This window comes from Oncorhynchus kisutch, unplaced genomic scaffold, assembly GCF_002021735.2.
Source record: "Oncorhynchus kisutch isolate 150728-3 unplaced genomic scaffold, Okis_V2 Okis07a-Okis12b_hom, whole genome shotgun sequence".
Lineage (NCBI taxonomy): Eukaryota > Metazoa > Chordata > Actinopteri > Salmoniformes > Salmonidae > Oncorhynchus > Oncorhynchus kisutch.
Genome location: NW_022261984.1, coordinates 13,973,532 through 13,996,031, shown reverse-complemented (window position 1 = coordinate 13,996,031; position 22,500 = coordinate 13,973,532). Strand labels below are relative to the sequence as shown.

The window sequence follows — 22,500 nt, the reverse complement described above, 5'->3', positions numbered from 1 at the left end:
ACCAACCCCCAGTTACAGAATGGTGTGGGCCAACCCCCAGTTACAGAATGGTATGGGTTACAGAATGGTGTGGGCCAACCCCCAGTTACAGAATGGTATGGGCCAACCCCCAGTTACAGAATGGTATGGTATGGGCCAACCCCCAGTTACAGAATGGTATGGGCCAACCCCCAGTTACAGAATGGTATGGGCCAACCCCCAGTTACAGAATGGTATGGGCCAACCCCCAGTTACAGAATGGTATGGGCCAACCCCCAGTTACAGAATGGTATGGGCCAACCCCCAGTTACAGAATGGTATGGGCCAACCCCCAGTTACAGAATGGTATGGGCCAACCCCCAGTTACAGAATGGTATGGGCCAACCCCCAGTTACAGAATGGTATGGGCCAACCCCCAGTTACAGAATGGTATGGGCCAACCCCCAGTTACAGAATGGTATGGGCCAACCCCCAGTTACAGAATGGTATGGGCCAACCCCCAGTTACAGAATGGTATGGACCAACCCCCAGTTACAGAATGGTGTGGGCCAACCCCCAGTTACAGAATGGTGTGGGCCAACCCCCAGTTACAGAATGGTGTGGGCCTACCCCCCAGTTACAGAATGGTGTGGGCCAACCCCCAGTTACAGAATGGTGTGGGTTACAGAATGGTGTGGGCCAACCCCCAGTTACAGAATGGTGTGGGTTACAGAATGGTGTGGGCCAACCCCCAGTTACAGAATGGTGTGGACCTACCCCCAGTTACAGAATGGTGTGGGCCAACCCCCAGTTACAGAATGGTATGGGCCAACCCCCAGTTACAGAATGGTATGGGCCAACCCCCAGTTACAGAATGGTATGGGCCAACCCCCAGTTACAGAATGGTATGGGCCAACCCCCAGTTACAGAATGGTATGGGCCAACCCCCAGTTACAGAATGGTATGGGCCAACCCCCAGTTACAGAATGGTATGGGCCAACCCCCAGTTACAGAATGGTATGGGCCAACCCCCAGTTACAGAATGGTATGGGCCAACCCCCAGTTACAGAATGGTATGGACCAACCCCCAGTTACAGAATGGTGTGGGCCAACCCCCAGTTAAAGAATGGTGTGGGCCAACCCCCAGTTACAGAATGGTGTGGGCCTACCCCCCAGTTACAGAATGGTGTGGGCCAACCCCCAGTTACAGAATGGTGTGGGTTACAGAATGGTGTGGGCCAACCCCCAGTTACAGAATGGTGTGGGTTACAGAATGGTGTGGGCCAACCCCCAGTTACAGAATGGTGTGGACCTACCCCCAGTTACAGAATGGTGTGGGCCTACCCCCAGTTACAGAATGGTGTGGACCTACCCCCAGTTACAGAATGGTGTGGGCCTACCCCCAGTTACAGAATGGTGTGGACCAACCCCCAGTTACAGAATGGTGTGGACCTACCCCCAGTTACAGAATGGTGTGGACCTACCCCCAGTTACAGAATGGTGTGGACCTACCCCCAGTTACAGAATGGTGTGGGCCAACCCCCAGTTACAGAATGGTGTGGGCCTACCCCCAGGTACAGAATGGCGTGGGCCTACCCCCAGGTACAGAATGGCGTGGGCCTACCCCCAGTTACAGAATGGTGTGGGCCTACCCCCCAGTTACAGAATGGTGTGGGCCTACCCCCCAGTTACAGAATGGTGTGGGTTACAGAATGGTGTGGGCCTACCCCCAGTTACAGAATGGTGTGGGCCTACCCCCCAGTTACAGAATGGTGTGGGTTACAGAATGGTGTGGGCCTACCCCCAGTTACAGAATGGTGTGGGCCTACCCCCCAGTTACAGAATGGTGTGGGCCTACCCCCCAGTTACAGAATGGTGTGGGCCTACCCCCCAGTTACAGAATGGTGTGGGCCTACCCCCCAGTTACAGAATGGTGTGGGCCTACCCCCCAGTTACAGAATGGTGTGGGCCTACCCCCAGTTACAGAATGGTGTGGGTTACAGAATGGTGTGGGCCTACCCCCAGTTACAGAATGGTGTGTGCCTATCCCCAGTTACATAATGGTGTGGGTTACAGAATGGGGTGGGCCTACCCCCCAGTTAAAGAATGGTGTGGGCCTACCCCCAGTTACAGAATGGTGTGGGTTACAGAATGGTGTGGGCCTACCCCCAGTTACAGAATGGTGTGGACCTACCCCCAGGTACAGAATGGTGTGGGCCTACCCCCAGTTACAGAATGGTGTGGACCTACCCCCAGTTACAGAATGGTGTGGGCCTACCCCCCAGTTACAGAATGGTGTGGGCCTACGCCCAGTTACAGAATGGTGTGGGCCTACCCCCCAGTTACAGAATGGTGTGGGCCTACCCCCCAGTTACAGAATGGTGTGGGCCAACCCCCAGTTACAGAATGGTGTGGGCCAACCCCCAGTTACAGAATGGCGTGGGCCTACCCCCAGGTACAGAATGGCGTGGGCCTACCCCCAGGTACAGAATGGCGTGGGCCTACCCCCAGTTACAGAATGGTGTGGGCCTACCCCCCAGTTACAGAATGGTGTGGGCCTACCCCCCAGTTACAGAATGGTGTGGGTTACAGAATGGTGTGGGCCTACCCCCAGTTACAGAATGGTGTGGGCCTACCCCCCAGTTACAGAATGGTGTGGGTTACAGAATGGTGTGGGCCTACCCCCAGTTACAGAATGGTGTGGGCCTACCCCCCAGTTACAGAATGGTGTGGGCCTACCCCCCAGTTACAGAATGGTGTGGGCCTACCCCCCAGTTACAGAATGGTGTGGGCCTACCCCCCAGTTACAGAATGGTGTGGGCCTACCCCCCAGTTACAGAATGGTGTGGGCCTACCCCCCAGTTACAGAATGGTGTGGGCCTAACCCCCAGTTACAGAATGGTGTGGACAAACCCCCAGTTACAGAATGGTGTGGGCCTACCCCCCAGTTACAGAATGGTGTGGACCTACCCCCCAGTTACAGAATGGTGTGGACCTACCCCCAGTTACAGAATGGTGTGGGCCTACCCCCAGTTACAGAATGGTGTGGGCCTACCCCCAGTTACAGAATGGTGTGGACATACCCCCAGTTACAGAATGGTGTGGGCCTACCCCCAGTTACAGTATGGTGTGGGCCTACCCCAGTTACAGAATGGTGTGGGCCTACCCCCAGTTACAGAATGGTGTGGGCCTACCCCCAGTTACAGTATGGTGTGGGCCTACCCCCAGTTACAGTATGGTGTGGGCCTACCCCCAGTTACAGTATGGTGTGGGCCTACCCCCAGTTACAGAATGGTGTGGGCCTACCACCAGTTACAGAATGGTGTGGGCCTACCCCCAGTTACAGAATGGTGTGGGTTACAGTATGGTGTGGGCCTACCCCCAGTTACAGAATGGTGTGGGCCTACCCCAGTTACAGAATGGTGTGGAACAACCTCCAGTTACAGAATGGTGTGGGCCTACCCCCAGTTACAGAATGGTGTGGGTTACAGAATGGTGTGGGCCTACCCCCAGTTACAGAATGGTGTGTGCCTATCCCCAGTTACATAATGGTGTGGGCCTACCCCCCAGTTACAGAATGGTGTGGACCTACCCCCCAGTTACAGAATGGTGTGGACCTACCCCCCAGTTACAGAATGGTGTGGACCTACCCCCAGTTACAGAATGGTGTGGGTTACAGAATGGTGTGGTCCTACCCCCAGTTACAGAATGGTGTGGGCCTACCCCCAGTTACAGAATGGTGTGGGCCTACCCCCAGTTACAGTATGGTGTGGGCCTACCCCCAGTTACAGAATGGTGTGGGCCTACCCCCAGTTACAGAATGGTGTGGGCCTACCCCCAGTTACAGAATGGTGTGGGCCTACCCCCAGTTACAGAATGGTGTGGGCCTACCCCCAGTTACAGTATGGTGTGGGCCTACCCCAGTTACAGTATGGTGTGGGCCTACCCCCAGTTACAGAATGGTGTGGGCCTACCCAAATTACAGAATGGTGTGGGCCTACCACCAGTTACAGAATGGTGTGGGCCTACCCCCAGTTACAGAATGGTGTGGGTTACAGTATGGTGTGGGCCTACCCCCAGTTACAGAATGGTGTGGGCCTACCCCAGTTACAGAATGGTGTGGAACAACCCCCAGTTACAGAATGGTGTGGGCCTACCCCCAGTTACAGAATGGTGTGGGTTACAGAATGGTGTGGGCCTACCCCCAGTTACAGAATGGTGTGTGCCTATCCCCAGTTACATAATGGTGTGGGTTACAGAATGGTGTGGGCCTACCCCCCAGTTAAAGAATGGTGTGGGCCTACCCCCAGTTACAGAATGGTGTGGGTTACAGAATGGTGTGGGCCTACCCCCAGTTACAGAATGGTGTGTGCCTATCCCCAGTTACATAATGGTGTGGGTTACAGAATGGTGTGGGCCTACCCCCCAGTTAAAGAATGGTGTGGGCCTACCCCCAGTTAAAGAAGGGTGTGGGCCTACCCCCCAGTTACAGAATGGTGTGGGGGCCTACCCCCAGTTACAGAATAGTGTGGTCCTACCCCCAGTTACAGAATAGTGTGGTCCTACCCCCAGTTACAGAATAGTGTGGTCCTACCCCCAGTTACAGAATAGTGTGGTCCTACCCCCAGTTACAGAATTGTGTGGTCCTACCCCAGTTACAGAATGGTGTGGACCTACCCCCAGTTACAGATTGGTGTGGGCCTACCGCCAGTTACAGAATGGTGTGGGCCTACCCAAATTACAGAATGGTGTGGGCCTACCACCAGTTACAGAATGGTGTGGGTTACAGAATGGTATGGGCCTACCCCCAGTTACAGAATGGTGTGGGTTACAGAATGGTGTGGGCCTACCAACAGTTACAGAATGGTGTGGGCCTACCCCCAGTTACAGAATGGTGTGGGCCTACCCCCAGTTACAGAATGGTGTGGGCCTACCCCCAGTTACAGAATGGTGTGGGCCTACCCCCAGTTACAGTATGGTGTGGGCCTACCCCAGTTACAGTATGGTGTGGGCCTACCCCCAGTTACAGAATGGTGTGGGCCTACCCAAATTACAGAATGGTGTGGGCCTACCACCAGTTACAGAATGGTGGGGGCCTACCCCCAGTTACAGAATGGTGTGGGTTACAGTATGGTGTGGGCCTACCCCCAGTTACAGAATGGTGTGGGCCTACCCCAGTTACAGAATGGTGTGGAACAACCCCCAGTTACAGAATGGTGTGGGCCTACCCCCAGTTACAGAATGGTGTGGGTTACAGAATGGTGTGGGCCTACCCCCAGTTACAGAATGGTGTGTGCCTATCCCCAGTTACATAATGGTGTGGGTTACAGAATGGTGTGGGCCTACCCCCCAGTTAAAGAATGGTGTGGGCCTACCCCCAGTTACAGAATGGTGTGGGTTACAGAATGGTGTGGGCCTACCCCCAGTTACAGAATGGTGTGTGCCTATCCCCAGTTACATAATGGTGTGGGTTACAGAATGGTGTGGGCCTACCCCCCAGTTAAAGAATGGTGTGGGCCTACCCCCAGTTAAAGAATGGTGTGGGCCTACCCCCCAGTTACAGAATGGTGTGGGGGCCTACCCCCAGTTACAGAATTGTGTGGTCCTACCCCCAGTTACAGAATAGTGTGGTCCTACCCCCAGTTACAGAATTGTGTGGTCCTACCCCAGTTACAGAATGGTGTGGACCTACCCCCAGTTACAGATTGGTGTGGGCCTACCGCCAGTTACAGAATGGTGTGGGCCTACCCAAATTACAGAATGGTGTGGGCCTACCCCCAGTTACAGAATGGTGTGGGCCTACCCCCAGTTACAGAATGGTGTGGGTTACAGAATGGTATGGGCCTACCCCCAGTTACAGAATGGTGTGGGTTACAGAATGGTGTGGGCCTACCAACAGTTACAGAATGGTGTGGGCCTACCCACAGTTACAGAATGGTGTGGGCCTACCCCCAGTTACAGAATGGTGTGGGCCTACCCAAAATACAGAATGGTGTGGGCCTACCCCCAGTTACAGAATGGTGTGGGCCTACCCCCAGTTACAGAATGGTGTGGCTATACCCCCCAGTTACAGAATGGTGTGGCTCTACCCCCCAGTTACAGAATGGTGTGGACCTACCCCCAGTTACAGAATGGTGTGGACCTACCCCCAGTTACAGAATGGTGTGGACCTACCCCCAGGTACAGAATGGTGTGGACCAACCCCCAGTTACAGAATGGTGTGGACCTACCCCCAGTTACAGAATGGTGTGGACCAACCCCCAGTTACAGAATGGTGTGGGCCTACCCCCAGTTACTGAATGGTGTGGGCCTACCCCCAGTTACTGAATGGTGTGGACCAACCCCCAGTTACAGAATGGTGTGGGCCTACCCCCAGTTACAGAATGGTGTGGGCCTACCCCCAGTTACAGAATGGTGTGGGCCTACCCCCAGTTACAGAATGGTGTGGGCCTACCCCCAGTTACAGAATGGTGTGGGCCTACCCCCAGTTACAGAATGGTATGGGCCTACCCACAGTTACAGAATGGTGTGGACCTACCCCCAGTTACAGAATGGTGAGGGCCTACCCCCAGTTACTGAATGGTGTGGGCCTACCCCCAGTTACAGAATGGTGTGGGCCTACCCCCAGTTACAGAATGGTGTGGGCCTACCCCCAGTTACAGAATGGTGTGGGCCTACCCCCAGTTACAGAATGGTGTGGGCCTACCCCCAGTTACAGAATGGTGTGGGCCTACCCCCAGTTACAGAATGGTGTGGGCCTACCCCCAGTTACAGAATGGTGTGGGCCTACCCCCAGTTACAGAATGGTATGGGCCTACCCACAGTTACAGAATGGTATGGGCCTACCCCCAGTTACAGAATGGTGTGGACCTACCCCAGTTACAGAATGGTGTGGGCCTACCCCAGTTACAGAATGGTGTGGACCTACCCCCAGTTACAGAATGGTGAGGGCCTACCCCCAGTTACAGAATGGTGTGGGCCTACCCCCAGTTACAGAATGGTGTGTACCTACCCCAGTTACAGAATGGTGTGGGCCTACCCCAGTTACAGAATGGTGTGGACCTACCCCAGTTACAGAATGGTGTGGACCTACCCCAGTTACAGAATGGTGTGGGCCTACCCACAGTTACAGAATGGTGTGGGCCTACCCCCAGTTACAGAATGGTGTGGACCTACCCCAGTTACAGAATGGTATGGGCCTACCCCAGTTACAGAATGGTGTGGGCCTACCCCAGTTACAGAATTGTGTGGACCTACCCCTGTTACAGAATGGTGTGGACCTAACCCAGTTACAGAATGGTGTGGGCCTACCCCCAGTTACAGAATGGTGTGGACCTACCCCAGTTACAGAATGGTGTGGGCCTACCCCAGTTACAGAATGGTGTGGACCTACCCCAGTTACAGAATGGTGTGGGCCTACCCCCAGTTACAGAATGGTGTGGACCTACCCCAGTTACAGAATGGTATGGGCCTACCCCAGTTACAGAATGGTGTGGGCCTACCCCAGTTACAGAATGGTGTGGACCTACCCCAGTTACAGAATGGTGTGGACCTAACCCAGTTACAGAATGGTGTGGGCCTACCCCCAGTTACAGAATGGTGTGGACCTACCCCCAGTTACAGAATGGTGTGGACCTAACCCAGTTACAGAATGGTGTGGGTTACAGAATGGTGTGGGCGTATACCGGTCATTAGACCGCTGATTGGCCAGTTCATTCTCCTCAGGAGGATGACATCATCCTATATGAGGAAGTAGCAGGCCAACGGTCTCTTTGAGATGTTTGGTTCTGCAGTGTTTTCTCTCCCAGTTCTGATTTAAATCACACAATACAAGTGAAGGATTAACTCAACAACGTTAAGAGTTAACAGAATATGAACATTTTAAAACAAGTGAGATTTTCACTGGACAGTTAGTTCTTATATAAATCAGCAAGAGACACGGATCACTGAAAGACCTGACCAGACACAACAAAGATATAGTTTGTGTGTGTGTGTGTGTGTGTGTGGGTGGGGTGTAATTACGCAATCAGAACATCTGCAGTCATGTATTACGGTCTATAACACAGCTGTCAGGATATAGTGAAACACCGAAAGGTCCACTCTCCCACGCTCACACACACTCTCTCTCTCTCTCTTTCTCACACACACACACTCTCTCTCTCTCTCACACACACACTCTCTCTCTCTCTCCCACGCTCACACACACTCTCTCTCTCTCACACACTCGCTCTCTCTCACACACTCGCTCTCTCTCTCTCACACACACTCTCTCTCTCACACACACACTCTCTCTCTCACACACACACTCTCTCTCTCTCTCTCTCTCTCTCACACACACACTCTCTCACACCAAGTTATGTAATCTAGGAATTAGGTGAACTGGCTCTATCCCTATCACCCACCGCATGTGTACTGTCTCTGACCTCTACCCTCTGACCTCTACCCTCTGGCAGCTAGAGAACCAGGGGGAGGGGAGAGGAGGGCTGGGTGAAGCCCATTAGAGGATAAGTTGTCTGGGCCAGACCCCCCCCCCCCCCCCTCTCCATCAGAGAGGAGACTCTCTCTTCCCCCCCCCCCCTCTCCATCAGAGAGGAGACTCTCTCTTCCCCCCCCCCCCCCCTCTCCATCAGAGAGGAGACTCTCTCCCCCCCCCCCCCCCCCTCTCCATCAGAGAGGAGACTCTCTTCCCCCCCCCCCCCCTCTCCATCAGAGAGGAGACTCTCTCTTCCCCCCCCCCCCCCCTCTCCATCAGAGAGGAGACTCTCTCCCCCCCCCCCCCCCCCTCTCCATCAGAGAGGAGACTCTCTCTTCCCCCCCCCCCCCCTCTCCATCAGAGAGGAGACTCTCTCTTCCCCCCCCCCCCCTCTCCATCAGAGAGGAGACTCTCTCTTCCCCCCCCCCCCCCCCCTCTCCATCAGAGAGGAGACTCTCTCTTCCCCCCCCCCCCCCCCCCCCCCTCTCCATCAGAGAGGAGACTCTCTCCCCCCTCCCCCCCCCCCCCCCCCCCCCCCATACACACAACCTCTGGAAGAGCAGCACGGGGAATGTATTAGCTGCATCCCAAATTCCACTCTAATCCCTAGATAGTGCACTACTTTTGACCAGAGTTGGCACCCTAATCCCTAGATAGCGCACTACTTCTGTCCAGGGAATCTGGTGCAATTTATTTTTCATTTAATCAATATGGAAGCCGAATGTCGAAATCTGTGTCCATAGCGCGCGTGCGCACACACACACACACACACACACCCCAGAGTTGTCATGAAACCAGACTCTTGACTTCCATAGGGATAACAGGTTTAGTATCGCGATACTCCACACCAACACTAAACACCATAGAGTATTATTTTATCCTACTGATCGACAAGCATAGAAGAAGAACTAAATGTTTGTTTTATTTAATAAAGGACGCTGTCTCTTTAAGACCCAGGACCGACTTCATTCAAAGAGGACGCTGTCTCTTTAAGACCCAGGACCGACTTCATTCAAAGAGGACGCTGTCTCTTTAAGACCCAGGACCGACTTCATTCAAAGAGGACGCTGTCTCTTTAAGACCCAGGACCGACTTCATTCAAAGAGGACGCTGTCTCTTTAAGACCCAGGACCGACTTCATTCAAAGAGGACGCTGTCTCTTTAAGACCCAGGACCGACTTCATTCAAAGAGGACGCTGTCTCTTTAAGACCCAGGACCGACTTCATTCAAAGAGGACGCTGTCTCTTTAAGACCCAGGACCGACTTCATTCAAAGAGGACGCTGTCTCTTTAAGACCCAGGACCGACTTCATTCAAAGAGGACGCTGTCTCTTTAAGACCCAGGACCGACTTCATTCAAAGAGGACACTGTCTCTTTAAGACCCAGGACCGACTTCATTCAAAGAGGACGCTGTCTCTTTAAGACCCAGGACCGACTTCATTCAAAGAGGACGCTGTCTCTTTAAGACCCAGGACCGACTTCATTCAAAGAGGACGCTGTCTCTTTAAGACCCAGGACCGACTTCATTCAAAGAGGACGCTGTCTCTTTAAGACCCAGGACCGACTTCATTCAAAGAGGACGCTGTCTCTTTAAGACCCAGGACCGACTTCATTCAAAGAGGACGCTGTCTCTTTAAGACCCAGGACCGACTTCATTCAAAGAGGACGCTGTCTCTTTAAGACCCAGGACCGACTTCATTCAAAGAGGACGCTGTCTCTTTAAGACCCAGGACCGACTTCATTCAAAGAGGACGCTGTCTCTTTAAGACCCAGGACCGACTTCATTCAAAGAGGACACTGTCTCTTTAAGACCCAGGACCGACTTCATTCAAAGAGGACGCTGTCTCTTTAAGACCCAGGACCGACTTCATTCAAAGAGGACGCTGTCTCTTTAAGACCCAGGACCGACTTCATTCAAAGAGGACGCTGTCTCTTTAAGACCCAGGACCGACTTCATTCAAAGAAGACACTGTCTCTTTAAGACCCAGGACCGACTTCATTCAAAGAGGACGCTGTCTCTTTAAGACCCAGGACCGACTTCATTCAAAGAGGATCAGGGAGGGAGAGATGATCAAGTGAATGAATAACGTTTCTGGTGACGATCAGCTTTGAATTTCAACACATGTAGCTTTTTTGGTTGGTATATTATCACAAAGTACGAGGAGTAGTGAATGTTAGCTTTGGCTGTTAGCTAACAGCCAAAGCTAACAGCCAAAGCTAACAGCCAAAGCTATCAAAGGAAAGTTAGCCTATTTAGCTGGAAGCTACCGCTATCTTCTAGCATTGTCAAGTTGTTCTAGCCTGTATGGACATTGTTTTGCGAACAGTAATTAACACTTTCAACATTTCTACAAGTGTGTAAAGGGGACATGGCCTGCGCTGATAGACTTGATCCTCTCTCCAATCAGCAGACGACGTGAGACACATTGACAGAAGTACCGAAAGTAAAAATAAAATAAAAAGTTTTTAAATTATAGTACTGAACCGTTACTCATGTTCTGGTATCGAAAAAGCTGAGACGTTTCGGAATACTGAGTAACACTGACACACACACTTCCTGTCCCCACCCTGTGACTGTGGCGAGAAACAGGAAGGAAGTCCACTTCCTCTCTGACAGACACACCCCAATGACACACACACACAGTCTTGTACAACTAACCTTGTGGGGACACATAATTCAGTCCCATTCTAAATCCTATTATGCCCCTAAACTCTAACCTTAACCTCTTAGAAATAGAATTTGACCTTGTGAGGACCTCTGGTATAGTTAAATAAGTCTACACACACACACAGTTAAATACGTCTACACACTCTCAATGTAGACTGGTATAGAATCTGCCAAAAGGCCACATGGAAGGTTGAAGGAATGTTGGAGCAATTTATAGTAGTTACAGACTGATGAACAGTCCTCTCCCTCTCTCCCTCACACACACACACACACACACACACACACACACACACACACACACACACACACACACACACACACACACACACACACACACACACACACACACACACACACACACACACACACACACAGTGTCGTCATACCACTGGCTTATACCACTAACAGTCAGTAACACACAGTCAGTAACACACAGTCAGTAACACACAGTCAGTAACACACAGTCAGTAACACACAGTGTTGTGATACCACTAACAGTCAGTAACACACAGTCAGTAACACACAGGGTTGTGATACCACTAACAGTCAGTAACACACAGTCAGTAACACACAGTGTTGTGATACCACTAACAGTCAGTAACACACAGTCAGTAACACACAGTGTTGTGATACCACTAACAGTCAGTAACACACAGTCAGTAACACATAGTGTTGTGATACCACTAACAGTCAGTAACACACAGTGTTGTGATACCACTAACAGTCAGTAACACACAGTGTTGTGATACCACTAACAGTCAGTAACACACAGTGTTGTGATACCACTAACAGTCAGTAACACACAGTGTTGTGATACCACTAACAGTCAGTAACACACAGTGTTGTGATACCACTAACAGTCAGTAACAGTGTTGTGATACCACTAACAGTCAGTAACACACAGTGTTGTGATACCACTAACAGTCAGTAACACACAGTCAGTAACACACAGTCAGTAACAGTGTTGTGATCCCATTAACAGTCAGCACCACTGTGATACCATTAACAGTCAGCACCACCGTGATACCACTAACAGTCAGCCCCACCGTGATACCACTAACAGTCAGCCCCACCGTGATACCACTAACAGTCAGCCCCACCGTGATACCACTAACAGGCAGTACCACCGTGATACCACTAACAGGCAGTACCACTGTGATACCACTAACAGTCAGCACCACTGTGATACCACTAACAGTCAGCACCACTGCGATACCACTAACAGTCAGCACCACTGCGATACCACTAACAGTCAGCACCACTGCGATACCACTAACAGTCAGCACCACTGCGATCCCACTAACAGTCAGCACCACTGCGATCCCACTAACAGTCAGCACCACTGCGATACCACTAACAGTCAGTACCCACTGCGATACCACTAACAGTCAGTACCCACTGCGATACCACTAACAGTCAGTACCCACTGCGATACCACTAACAGTCAGTACCCACTGCGATACCACTAACAGTCAGTACCCACTGCGATACCACTAACAGTCAGTACCCACTGCGATACCACTAACAGTCAGTACCCACTGCGATACCACTAACAGTCAGTACCCACTGCGATACCACTAACAGTCAGTACCCACTGCGATACCACTAACAGTCAGTACCCACTGCGATACCACTAACAGTCAGTACCCACTGCGATACCACTAACAGTCAGTACCCACTGCGATACCACTAACAGTCAGTACCACTGCGATACCACTAACAGTCAGTACCCACTGCGATACCACTAACAGTCAGTACCCACTGCGATACCACTAACAGTCAGTACCCACTGCGATACCACTAACAGTCAGTACCCACTGCGATACCACTAACAGTCAGTACCCACTGCGATACCACTAACAGTCAGTACCCACTGCGATACCACTAACAGTCAGTACCCACTGCGATACCACTAACAGTCAGTACCCACTGTGATACCACTAACAGTCAGTACCACTGCGATACCACTAACAGTCAGTACCACTGCGATACCACTAACAGTCAGTACCCACTGCGATACCACTAACAGTCAGTACCCACTGCGATCCCACTAACAGTCAGTACCCACTGCGATCCCACTAACAGTCAGTACCACTGCGATACCACTAACAGTCAGTACCCACTGCGATACCACTAACAGTCAGTACCCACTGCGATACCACTAACAGTCAGTACCCACTGCGATACCACTAACAGTCAGTACCCACTGCGATACCACTAACAGTCAGTACCCACTGCGATACCACTAACAGTCAGTACCCACTGCGATACCACTAACAGTCAGTACCACTGCGATACCACTAACAGTCAGTACCACTGCGATACCACTAACAGTCAGTACCACTGCAATACCACTAACAGTCAGTACCACTGCGATACCACTAACAGTCAGTACCACTGCGATACCACTAACAGTCAGTACCACTGTGATACCACTAACAGTCAGTACCACTGTGATACCACTAACAGTCAGTACCATAGTGATACCACTAACAGTCAGTACCACTGTGATACCACTAACAGTCAGTACCACTGTGATACCACTAACAGCCAGTACCACTGTGATACCACGAACAGCCAGTACCACTGTGATACCACTAACAGCCAGTACCACTGTGATACCACTAACAGCCAGTACCACTGTGATACCACTAACAGCCAGTACCACCGTGATACCACTAACAGCCAGTACCACTGTGATACCACTAACAGCTAGTACCACTGTGATATCACTAACAGTCAGTACCACTGTGATACCACTAACAGTCAGTACCACTGTGATACCACTAACAGTCAGTACCACTGTGATACCACTAACAGTCAGTACCACTGTGATACCACTAACAGTCAGTACCACTGTGATACCACTAACAGTCAGTACCACTGTGATCCTACCGATGGTGCAGCGTAGCTCTTCACACAGACTGATGTGGGGAAGTTTCAACATCTCCTTCCATTTCTTACTGCGCCCATTCCTCTTCCCTCCTCCACCTAGACACACAGGGAGGGAGGGAGAGAGAGAGAGAGAGAAGGGGAGAGAGAGGGAGAGAGACAGAGAGGGAGAGAGAGGAGGGGAGAGAGAGAGAGAGAGACAGAGAGAGAGACAGAGAGAGAGACAGAGAGAGACAGAGAGAGACAGAGAGAGACAGAGACAGAGACAGAGACAGAGAGAGAGAGAGAGAGAGAGACAGAGAGAGAGACAGAGAGAGACAGAGAGAGACAGAGAGAGACAGAGAGAGACAGAGAGAGACAGAGAGAGAGAGAGACAGAGAGAAAACAGAGGTTAACTTACATTAGAGACATTTCCCACACATCTCATATCAGAAACACAACAATATTTTAATGCAACATTATTTCAACAACAACAACATCTAGCTGGTCCTTACATACTGACAGGACAATCACAGGATATAAACAACAACATCTAGCTGGTCCTTACATACTGACAGGACAATCACAGGATATAAACAACAACATCTAGCTGGTCCTTACATACTGACAGGACAATCACAGGATATAAACAACAACATCTAGCTGGTCCTTACATACTGACAGGACAATCACAGGATATAAACAACAACATCTAGCTGGTCCTTACATACTGACAGGACAATCACAGGATATAAACAACAACATCTAGCTGGTCCTTACATACTGACAGGACAATCACAGGATATAAACAACAACATCTAGCTGGTCCTTATATACTGACAGGACAATCACAGGATATAAACAACAACATCTAGCTGCCCTTACATACTGACAGGACAATCACAGGATATAAACAACAACATCTAGCTGGCCCTTACATACTGACAGGACAATCACAGGATATAAACAACAACAACATCTAGCTGCCCTTACATACTGACAGGACAATCACAGGATATAAACAACAACATCTAGCTGGTCCTTACATACTGACAGGACAATCACAGGATATAAACAACAACATCTAGCTGGTCCTTACATACTGACAGGACAATCACAGGATATAAACAACAACATCTAGCTGGTCCTTATATACTGACAGGACAATCACAGGATATAAACAACAACATCTAGCTGCCCTTACATACTGACAGGACAATCACAGGATATAAACAACAACATCTAGCTGGCCCTTACATACTGACAGGACAATCACAGGATATAAACAACAACAACATCTAGCTGCCCTTACATACTGACAGGACAATCACAGGATATAAACAACAACAACATCTAGCTGCCCTTACATACTGACAGGACAATCACAGGATATAAACAACAACATCTAGCTGGTCCTTACATACTGACAGGACAATCACAGGATATAAACAACAACAACATCTAGCTGCCCTTACATACTGACAGGACAATCACAGGATATAAACAACAACAACATCTAGCTGGCCCTTACATACTGACAGGACAATCACAGGATATAAACAACAACAACAACAACATCTAGCTGCCCTTACATACTGACAGGACAATCACAGGATATAAACAACAACATCTAGCTGGTCCTTACATACTGACAGGACAATCACAGGATATAAACAACAACATCTAGCTGGTCCTTACATACTGACAGGACAATCACAGGATATAAACAACAACATCTAGCTGGTCCTTACATACTGACAGGACAATCACAGGATATAAACAACAACAACATCTAGCTGCCCCTTACATACTGACAGGACAATCACAGGATATAAACAACAACATCTAGCTGCCCTTACATACTGACAGGACAATCACAGGATATAAACAACAACATCTAGCTGCCCTTACATACTGACAGGACAATCACAGGATATAAACAACAACATCTAGCTGCCCTTACATACTGACAGGACAATCACAGGATATAAACAACAACAACAACATCTAGCTGGCCCTTACATACTGACAGGACAATCACAGGATATAAACAACAACAACAACATCTAGCTGGCCCTTACATACTGACAGGACAATCACAGGATATAAACAACAACATCTAGCTGCCCTTACATACTGACAGGACAATCACAGGATATAAACAACAACATCTAGCTGCCCTTACATACTGACAGGACAATCACAGGATATAAACAACAACAACATCTAGCTGGTCCTTACATACTGACAGGACAATCACAGGATATAAACAACAACATCTAGCTGGCCCTTACAGACTGACAGGACAATCACAGGATATAAACAACAACATCAACATCTAGCTGCCCTTACATACTGACAGGACAATCACAGGATATAAACAACAACAACATCTAGCTGCCCTTACATACTGACAGGACAATCACAGGATATAAACAACAACATCTAGCTGGCCCTTACAGACTGACAGGACAATCACAGGATATAAACAACAACATCTAGCTGCCCTTACATACTGACAGGACAATCACAGGATATAAACAACAACAACAACATCTAGCTGGTCCTTACATACTGACAGGACAATCACAGGATATAAACAACAACAACATCTAGCTGGCCCTTACATACTGACAGGACAATCACAGGATATAAACAACAACATCTAGCTGGTCCTTATATACTGGCAGGACAATCACAGGATATAAACAACAACAACATCTAGCTGCCCTTACATACTGACAGGACAATCACAGGATATAAACAACAACATCTAGCTGGTCCTTACATACTGACAGGACAATCACAGGATATAAACAACAACAACATCTAGCTGGCCCTTACAGACTGACAGGACAATCACAGGATATAAACAACATCTAGCTGCCCTTACATACTGACAGGACAATCACAGGATATAAACAACAACAACATCTAGCTGCCCTTACATACTGACAGGACAATCACAGGATATAAACAACAACAACATCATCTAGCTGGTCCTTACAAACTGACAGGACAATCACAGGATATAAACAACAACAACATCTAGCTGGTCCTTACATACTGACAGGACAATCACAGGATATAAACAACAACATCTAGCTGCCCCTTACATACTGACAGGACAATCACAGGATATAAACAACAACAACATCTAGCTGCCCTTACATACTGACAGGACAATCACAGGATATAAACAACAACAACATCTAGCTGCCCTTACATACTGACAGGACAATCACAGGGTATAAACAACAACATCTAGCTGCCCCTTACATACTGACAGGACAATCACAGAATATAAACAACAACAACATCTAGCTGCCCTTACATACTGACAGGACAATCACAGGATATAAACAACAACAACATCTAGCTGCCCTTACATACTGACAGGACAATCACAGGATATAAACAACAACAACATCTAGCTGGTCCTTACATACTGACAGGACAATCACAGGATATAAACAACAACATCTAGCTGCCCTTACATACTGACAGGACAATCACAGGATATAAACAACAACAACATCTAGCTGGTCCTTACAGACTGACAGGACAATCACAGGGTATAAACAACAACAACATCTAGCTGGCCCTTACATACTGACAGGACAATCACAGGATATAAACAACAACATCTAGCTGGTCCTTATATACTGGCAGGACAATCACAGGATATAAACAACAACAACATCTAGCTGCCCTTACATACTGACAGGACAATCACAGGATATAAACAACAACATCTAGCTGGCCCTTACAGACTGACAGGACAATCACAGGATATAAACAACAACATCTTGCTGCCCTTACATACTGACAGGACAATCACAGGATATAAACAACAACATCTAGCTGCCCTTACATACTGACAGGACAATCACAGGATATAAACAACAACATCAACATCTAGCTGGCCCTTACAGACTGACAGGACAATCACAGGATATAAACAACAACAACATCTAGCTGGCCCTTACAGACTGACAGGACAATCACAGGATATAAACAACAACATCTAGCTGGTCCTTACATACTGACAGGACAATCACAGGATATAAACAACAACAACATCTAGCTGGCCCTTACAGACTGACAGGACAATCACAGGATATAAACAACAACATCTAGCTGCCCTTACATACTGACAGGACAATCACAGGATATAAACAACAACAACATCTAGCTGCCCTTACATACTGACAGGACAATCACAGGATATAAACAACAACATCTAGCTGGTCCTTATATACTGGCAGGACAATCACAGGATATAAACAACAACATCTAGCTGCCCCTTACAGACTGACAGGACAATCACAGGGTATAAACAACAACAACATCTAGCTGGTCCTTATATACTGGCAGGACAATCACAGGATATAAACAACAACATCTAGCTGGCAACTATAAACCACAACTCAGTGTCTGTGTGTACAGCTGGCTATTCTCATCACACACAAACACACTGAAAGGATAGTGGGTCACAAAGACGGTCCGGGTTTGACCGTGAAACAACCCTAAAGTCGTCCAAGAAAAACACACGTCTTATTTAAGGGTCTTTTATTTGACCTTTCACCCCTCTGGCGGAGGACAACGACCCCCCCGGGGGGACTAGTAGGGTCAGGGGTTAGAGGTCAACAGCAGTGGTGTAAAATAATTATCTGTACTTTACTATTTAAGGCAACGTTTACTTCACTACATTCCTAAAAGAAGATAACGTACTTTCTACTCCGTATATTTTCCCTGACACCCAAAAGTACTCGTTACATTTTGACAGGAAAACGGTCCAATTCCCACACTTATCAAGAGAACATCCCTGGTCCCTACTGCCTTTGATCTGGAGGACTCACTAAACAGAGAACATCCCTGGTCATCCCTACTGCCTCTGATCTGGAGGACTCACTAAACAGAGAACATCCCTGGTCCTCCCTACTGCCTCTGATCTGGAGGACTCACTAAACAGAGAACATCCCTACTGCCTCTGATCTGGAGGACTCACTAAACAGAGAACATCCCTGGTCATCCCTACTGCCTCTGATCTGGAGGACTCACTAAACAGAGAACATCCCTGGTCCTCCCTACTGCCTCTGATCTGGAGGACTCACTAAACAGAGAACATCCCTACTGCCTCTGATCTGGAGGACTCACTAAACAGAGAACATCCCTGGTCCTCCCTACTGCCTCTGATCTGGAGGACTCACTAAACAGAGAACATCCCTGGTCCTCCCTACTGCCTCTGATCTGGAGGACTCACTAAACAGAGAACATCCCTACTGCCTCTGATCTGGAGGACTCACTAAACAGAGAACATCCCTGGTCATCTCTACTGCCTCTGATCTGGAGGACTCACTAAACAGAGAACATCCCTACTGCCTCTGATCTGGAGGACTCACTAAACAGAGAACATCCCTCCTGCCTCTGATCTGGAGGACTCACTAAACAGAGAACATCCCTGGTCATCTCTACTGCCTCTGATCTGGAGGACTCACTAAACAGAGAACATCCCTACTGCCTCTGATCTGGAGGACTCACTAAACAGAGAACATCCCTACTGCCTCTGATCTGGAGGACTCACTAAACAGAGAACATCCCTACTGCCTCTGATCTGGAGGACTCACTAAACAGAGAACATCCCTACTGCCTCTGATCTGGAGGACTCACTAAACAGAGAACATCCCTACTGCCTCTGATCTGGAGGACTCACTAAACAGAGAACATCCCTGGTCATCCCTACTGCCTCTGATCTAGAGGACTCACTAAACAGAGAACATCCCTGGTCGTCCCTACTGCCTCTGATCTGGAGGACTCACTAAACAGAGAACATCCCTGGTCATCCCTACTGCCTCTGATCTGGAGGACTCACTAAACAGAGAACATCCCTACTGCCTCTGATCTGGAGGACTCACTAAACAGAGAACATCCCTACTGCCTCTGATCTGGAGGACTCACTAAACAGAGAACATCCCTACTGCCTCTGATCTGGAGGACTCACTAAACAGAGAACATCCCTGGTCATCTCTACTGCCTCTGATCTGGAGGACTCACTAAACAGAGAACATCCCTGGTCCTCCCTACTGCCTCTGATCTGGAGGACTCACTAAACAGAGAACATCCCTGGTCATCCCTACTGCCTCTGATCTGGAGGACTCACTAAACAGAGAACATCCCTGGTCCTCCCTACTGCCTCTGATCTGGAGGACTCACTAAACAGAGAACATCCCTGGTCATCCCTACTGCCTCTGATCTGGAGGACTCACTAAACAGAGAACATCCCTGGTCCCTACTGCCTCTGATCTGGAGGACTCACTAAACAGAGAACATCCCTGGTCATCCCTACTGCCTCTGATCTGGAGGACTCACTAAACAGAGAACAACACTACTGCCTCTGATCTGGAGGACTCACTAAACAGAGAACATCCCTGGTCATCCCTACTGCCTCTGATCTGGAGGACTCACTAAACAGAGAACATCCTTGGTCATCCCTACTGCCTCTGATCTGGAGGACTCACTAAACAGAGAACATCCCTGGTCCTCCCTACTGTCTCTGATCTGGAGGACTCACTAAACAGAGAACATCCCTGGTCATCCCTACTGCCTCTTATCTGGAGGACTCACTAAACAGAGAACATCCCTGGTCATCCCTAATGCCTCTGATCTGGAGGACTCACTAAACAGAGAACATCCCTGGTCATCCCTACTGCCTCTGATCTGGAGGACTCACTAAACAGAGAACATCCCTGGTCCTCCCTACTGCCTCTGATCTGGAGGACTCACTAAACAGAGAACAACACTACTGCCTCTGATCTGGAGGACTCACTAAACAGAGAACATCCCTGGTCATCCCTACTGTCTCTGATCTGGAGGACTCACTAAACAGAGAACATCCCTGGTCATCTACTGCCTCTGATCTGGAGGACTCACTAAACACCAATGCTTAGCTTGTAAATGATGTCTGAGTGTTGGAGTGTGCCCCCTGGATATCAGTCCCCCCCACAAAAAAAATAAAATAAAATGTTGCTGTCTGGTTTGCTTAATATAAGGAATTTGAAATCAATTATACTTTTACTGTTGATACATAAGTACATTTAAAACCAAATACTTTTAGACTTTTACTGAAGTAGCGTTTTACTGGGTGACTTTTACTTGAGTCATTTCATATTAAGGTATCTTTACTTTTACTCAAGTCTGACAATTAGGTGCCTGTTCCACCACTCAGACTGGTGGTTCTCCTATGACCTTTTCAGGGGTTCTAGTAAGGTCAGGGGTTAGAGGTCATCAGACTGGTGGTTCTCCTATGACCCCTTCAGGGGTTCTAGTAAGGTCAGGGGTTAGAGGTCATCAGACTGGTGGTTCTCCTATGACCCCTTCAGGGGTTCTAGTAAGGTCAGGGGTTAGAGGTCATCAGACTGGTGGTTCTCCTATGACCCCCACTTCCACATGGACTGAGGGGCCCCTGCGGAGGGATACCTTCTACAGGGACCGAGGGACCCCTGCGGAGGGATATCCTACAACATACACACTGTTTTCCCTCTGGAAGGAGAGGAGAGGAGAGGAGAGGAGAGGAGAGGAGAGGAGAGGAGGAGAGGAGAGGAGAGGAGAGGAGAGGAGAGGAGAGGAGAGGAGAGGAGAGGAGAGGAGAGGAGAGGAGAGGAGAGGAGAGGAGAGGAGAGGAGAGGAGAGGAGAGGAGAGGAGAGGAGAGGAGGAGAGGAGAAGGAGGAGGAGATGAAGGAGAGGGAGGAGAGGGAGAGGGAGGAGGAGATGAAGGAGAGGGAGGAGAGGGAGAGGGAGGAGAGGGAGAAGGAGGAGGAGATGAAGAGGAAGGAGGAGAGGGAGAAGAGGGAGGAGATGAAGGAGAGAAAGTGAGAAGGGGAAAATGAAGAAGGGTAGAGAGCCTTCCTGGAATGAAGCACAGCGCTGGTCTGTTCCATTCCTGACACCTGATAAGAGGCTGACCTCTTTAAAAGGTCATTTATACCAGAACATGTTCCAGGTGAGTAGGTACCCCAAATAATGTTTGCATTTAAACCTCAGGTTTGGGATTTTGTCTGCGTATTTTTCGAGAGTGTGCAGGTCTCCATCACTTCCTGGTACGAGAAAGACAGTTACAGGCCCTATTCTAGATACAGGCCCTATTCTAGTACTATGTCACTTATGACATCGCCAGACTAATGTCTTCCACATTTCAAAGTGGCCTTTTATTGTCCCCCCCAGCACAAGGTGCACCTGTGTAATGATCATGCTGTGTAATCAGCTTCTTGATATGCCACAGCTGTCAGGTGGATGGATTATCTTGGCGAAGGAGAAATGCTCACGAACAGGGATGTAAAACACAATTATTCACTGATGATCCTTCAAATCATTCGATCACCCCGTCAGAGAGTTAATATAAACTAAGTTGTTTTCAAACAGACGTATCTTTTAATACAATTTATTTCCCTAGAGATTGAGCATGATAACTATTAGCGTAATATCTCCTGTTATTCAAATCAGACGTGATATTGATCCTGTTGTTATTA

At 49.0% G+C, this 22,500-nt stretch overlaps 1 protein-coding gene across 1 annotated transcript in view; it reads right to left on the bottom strand.

Annotated features, from left to right (window-relative positions):
- LOC109887234 (G protein-coupled receptor kinase 6) overlaps window positions 1-22,500 on the bottom strand; it is a gene marked incomplete at its 3' end in the record, with an annotated part of 59,259 nt that overhangs the window by 15,364 nt on the left and 21,395 nt on the right. Inside the window, 1 exon segment of the mRNA XM_031814834.1 lies at window positions 13,996-14,091. Coding sequence (XP_031670694.1) covers window positions 13,996-14,091 — 96 coding nt within the window.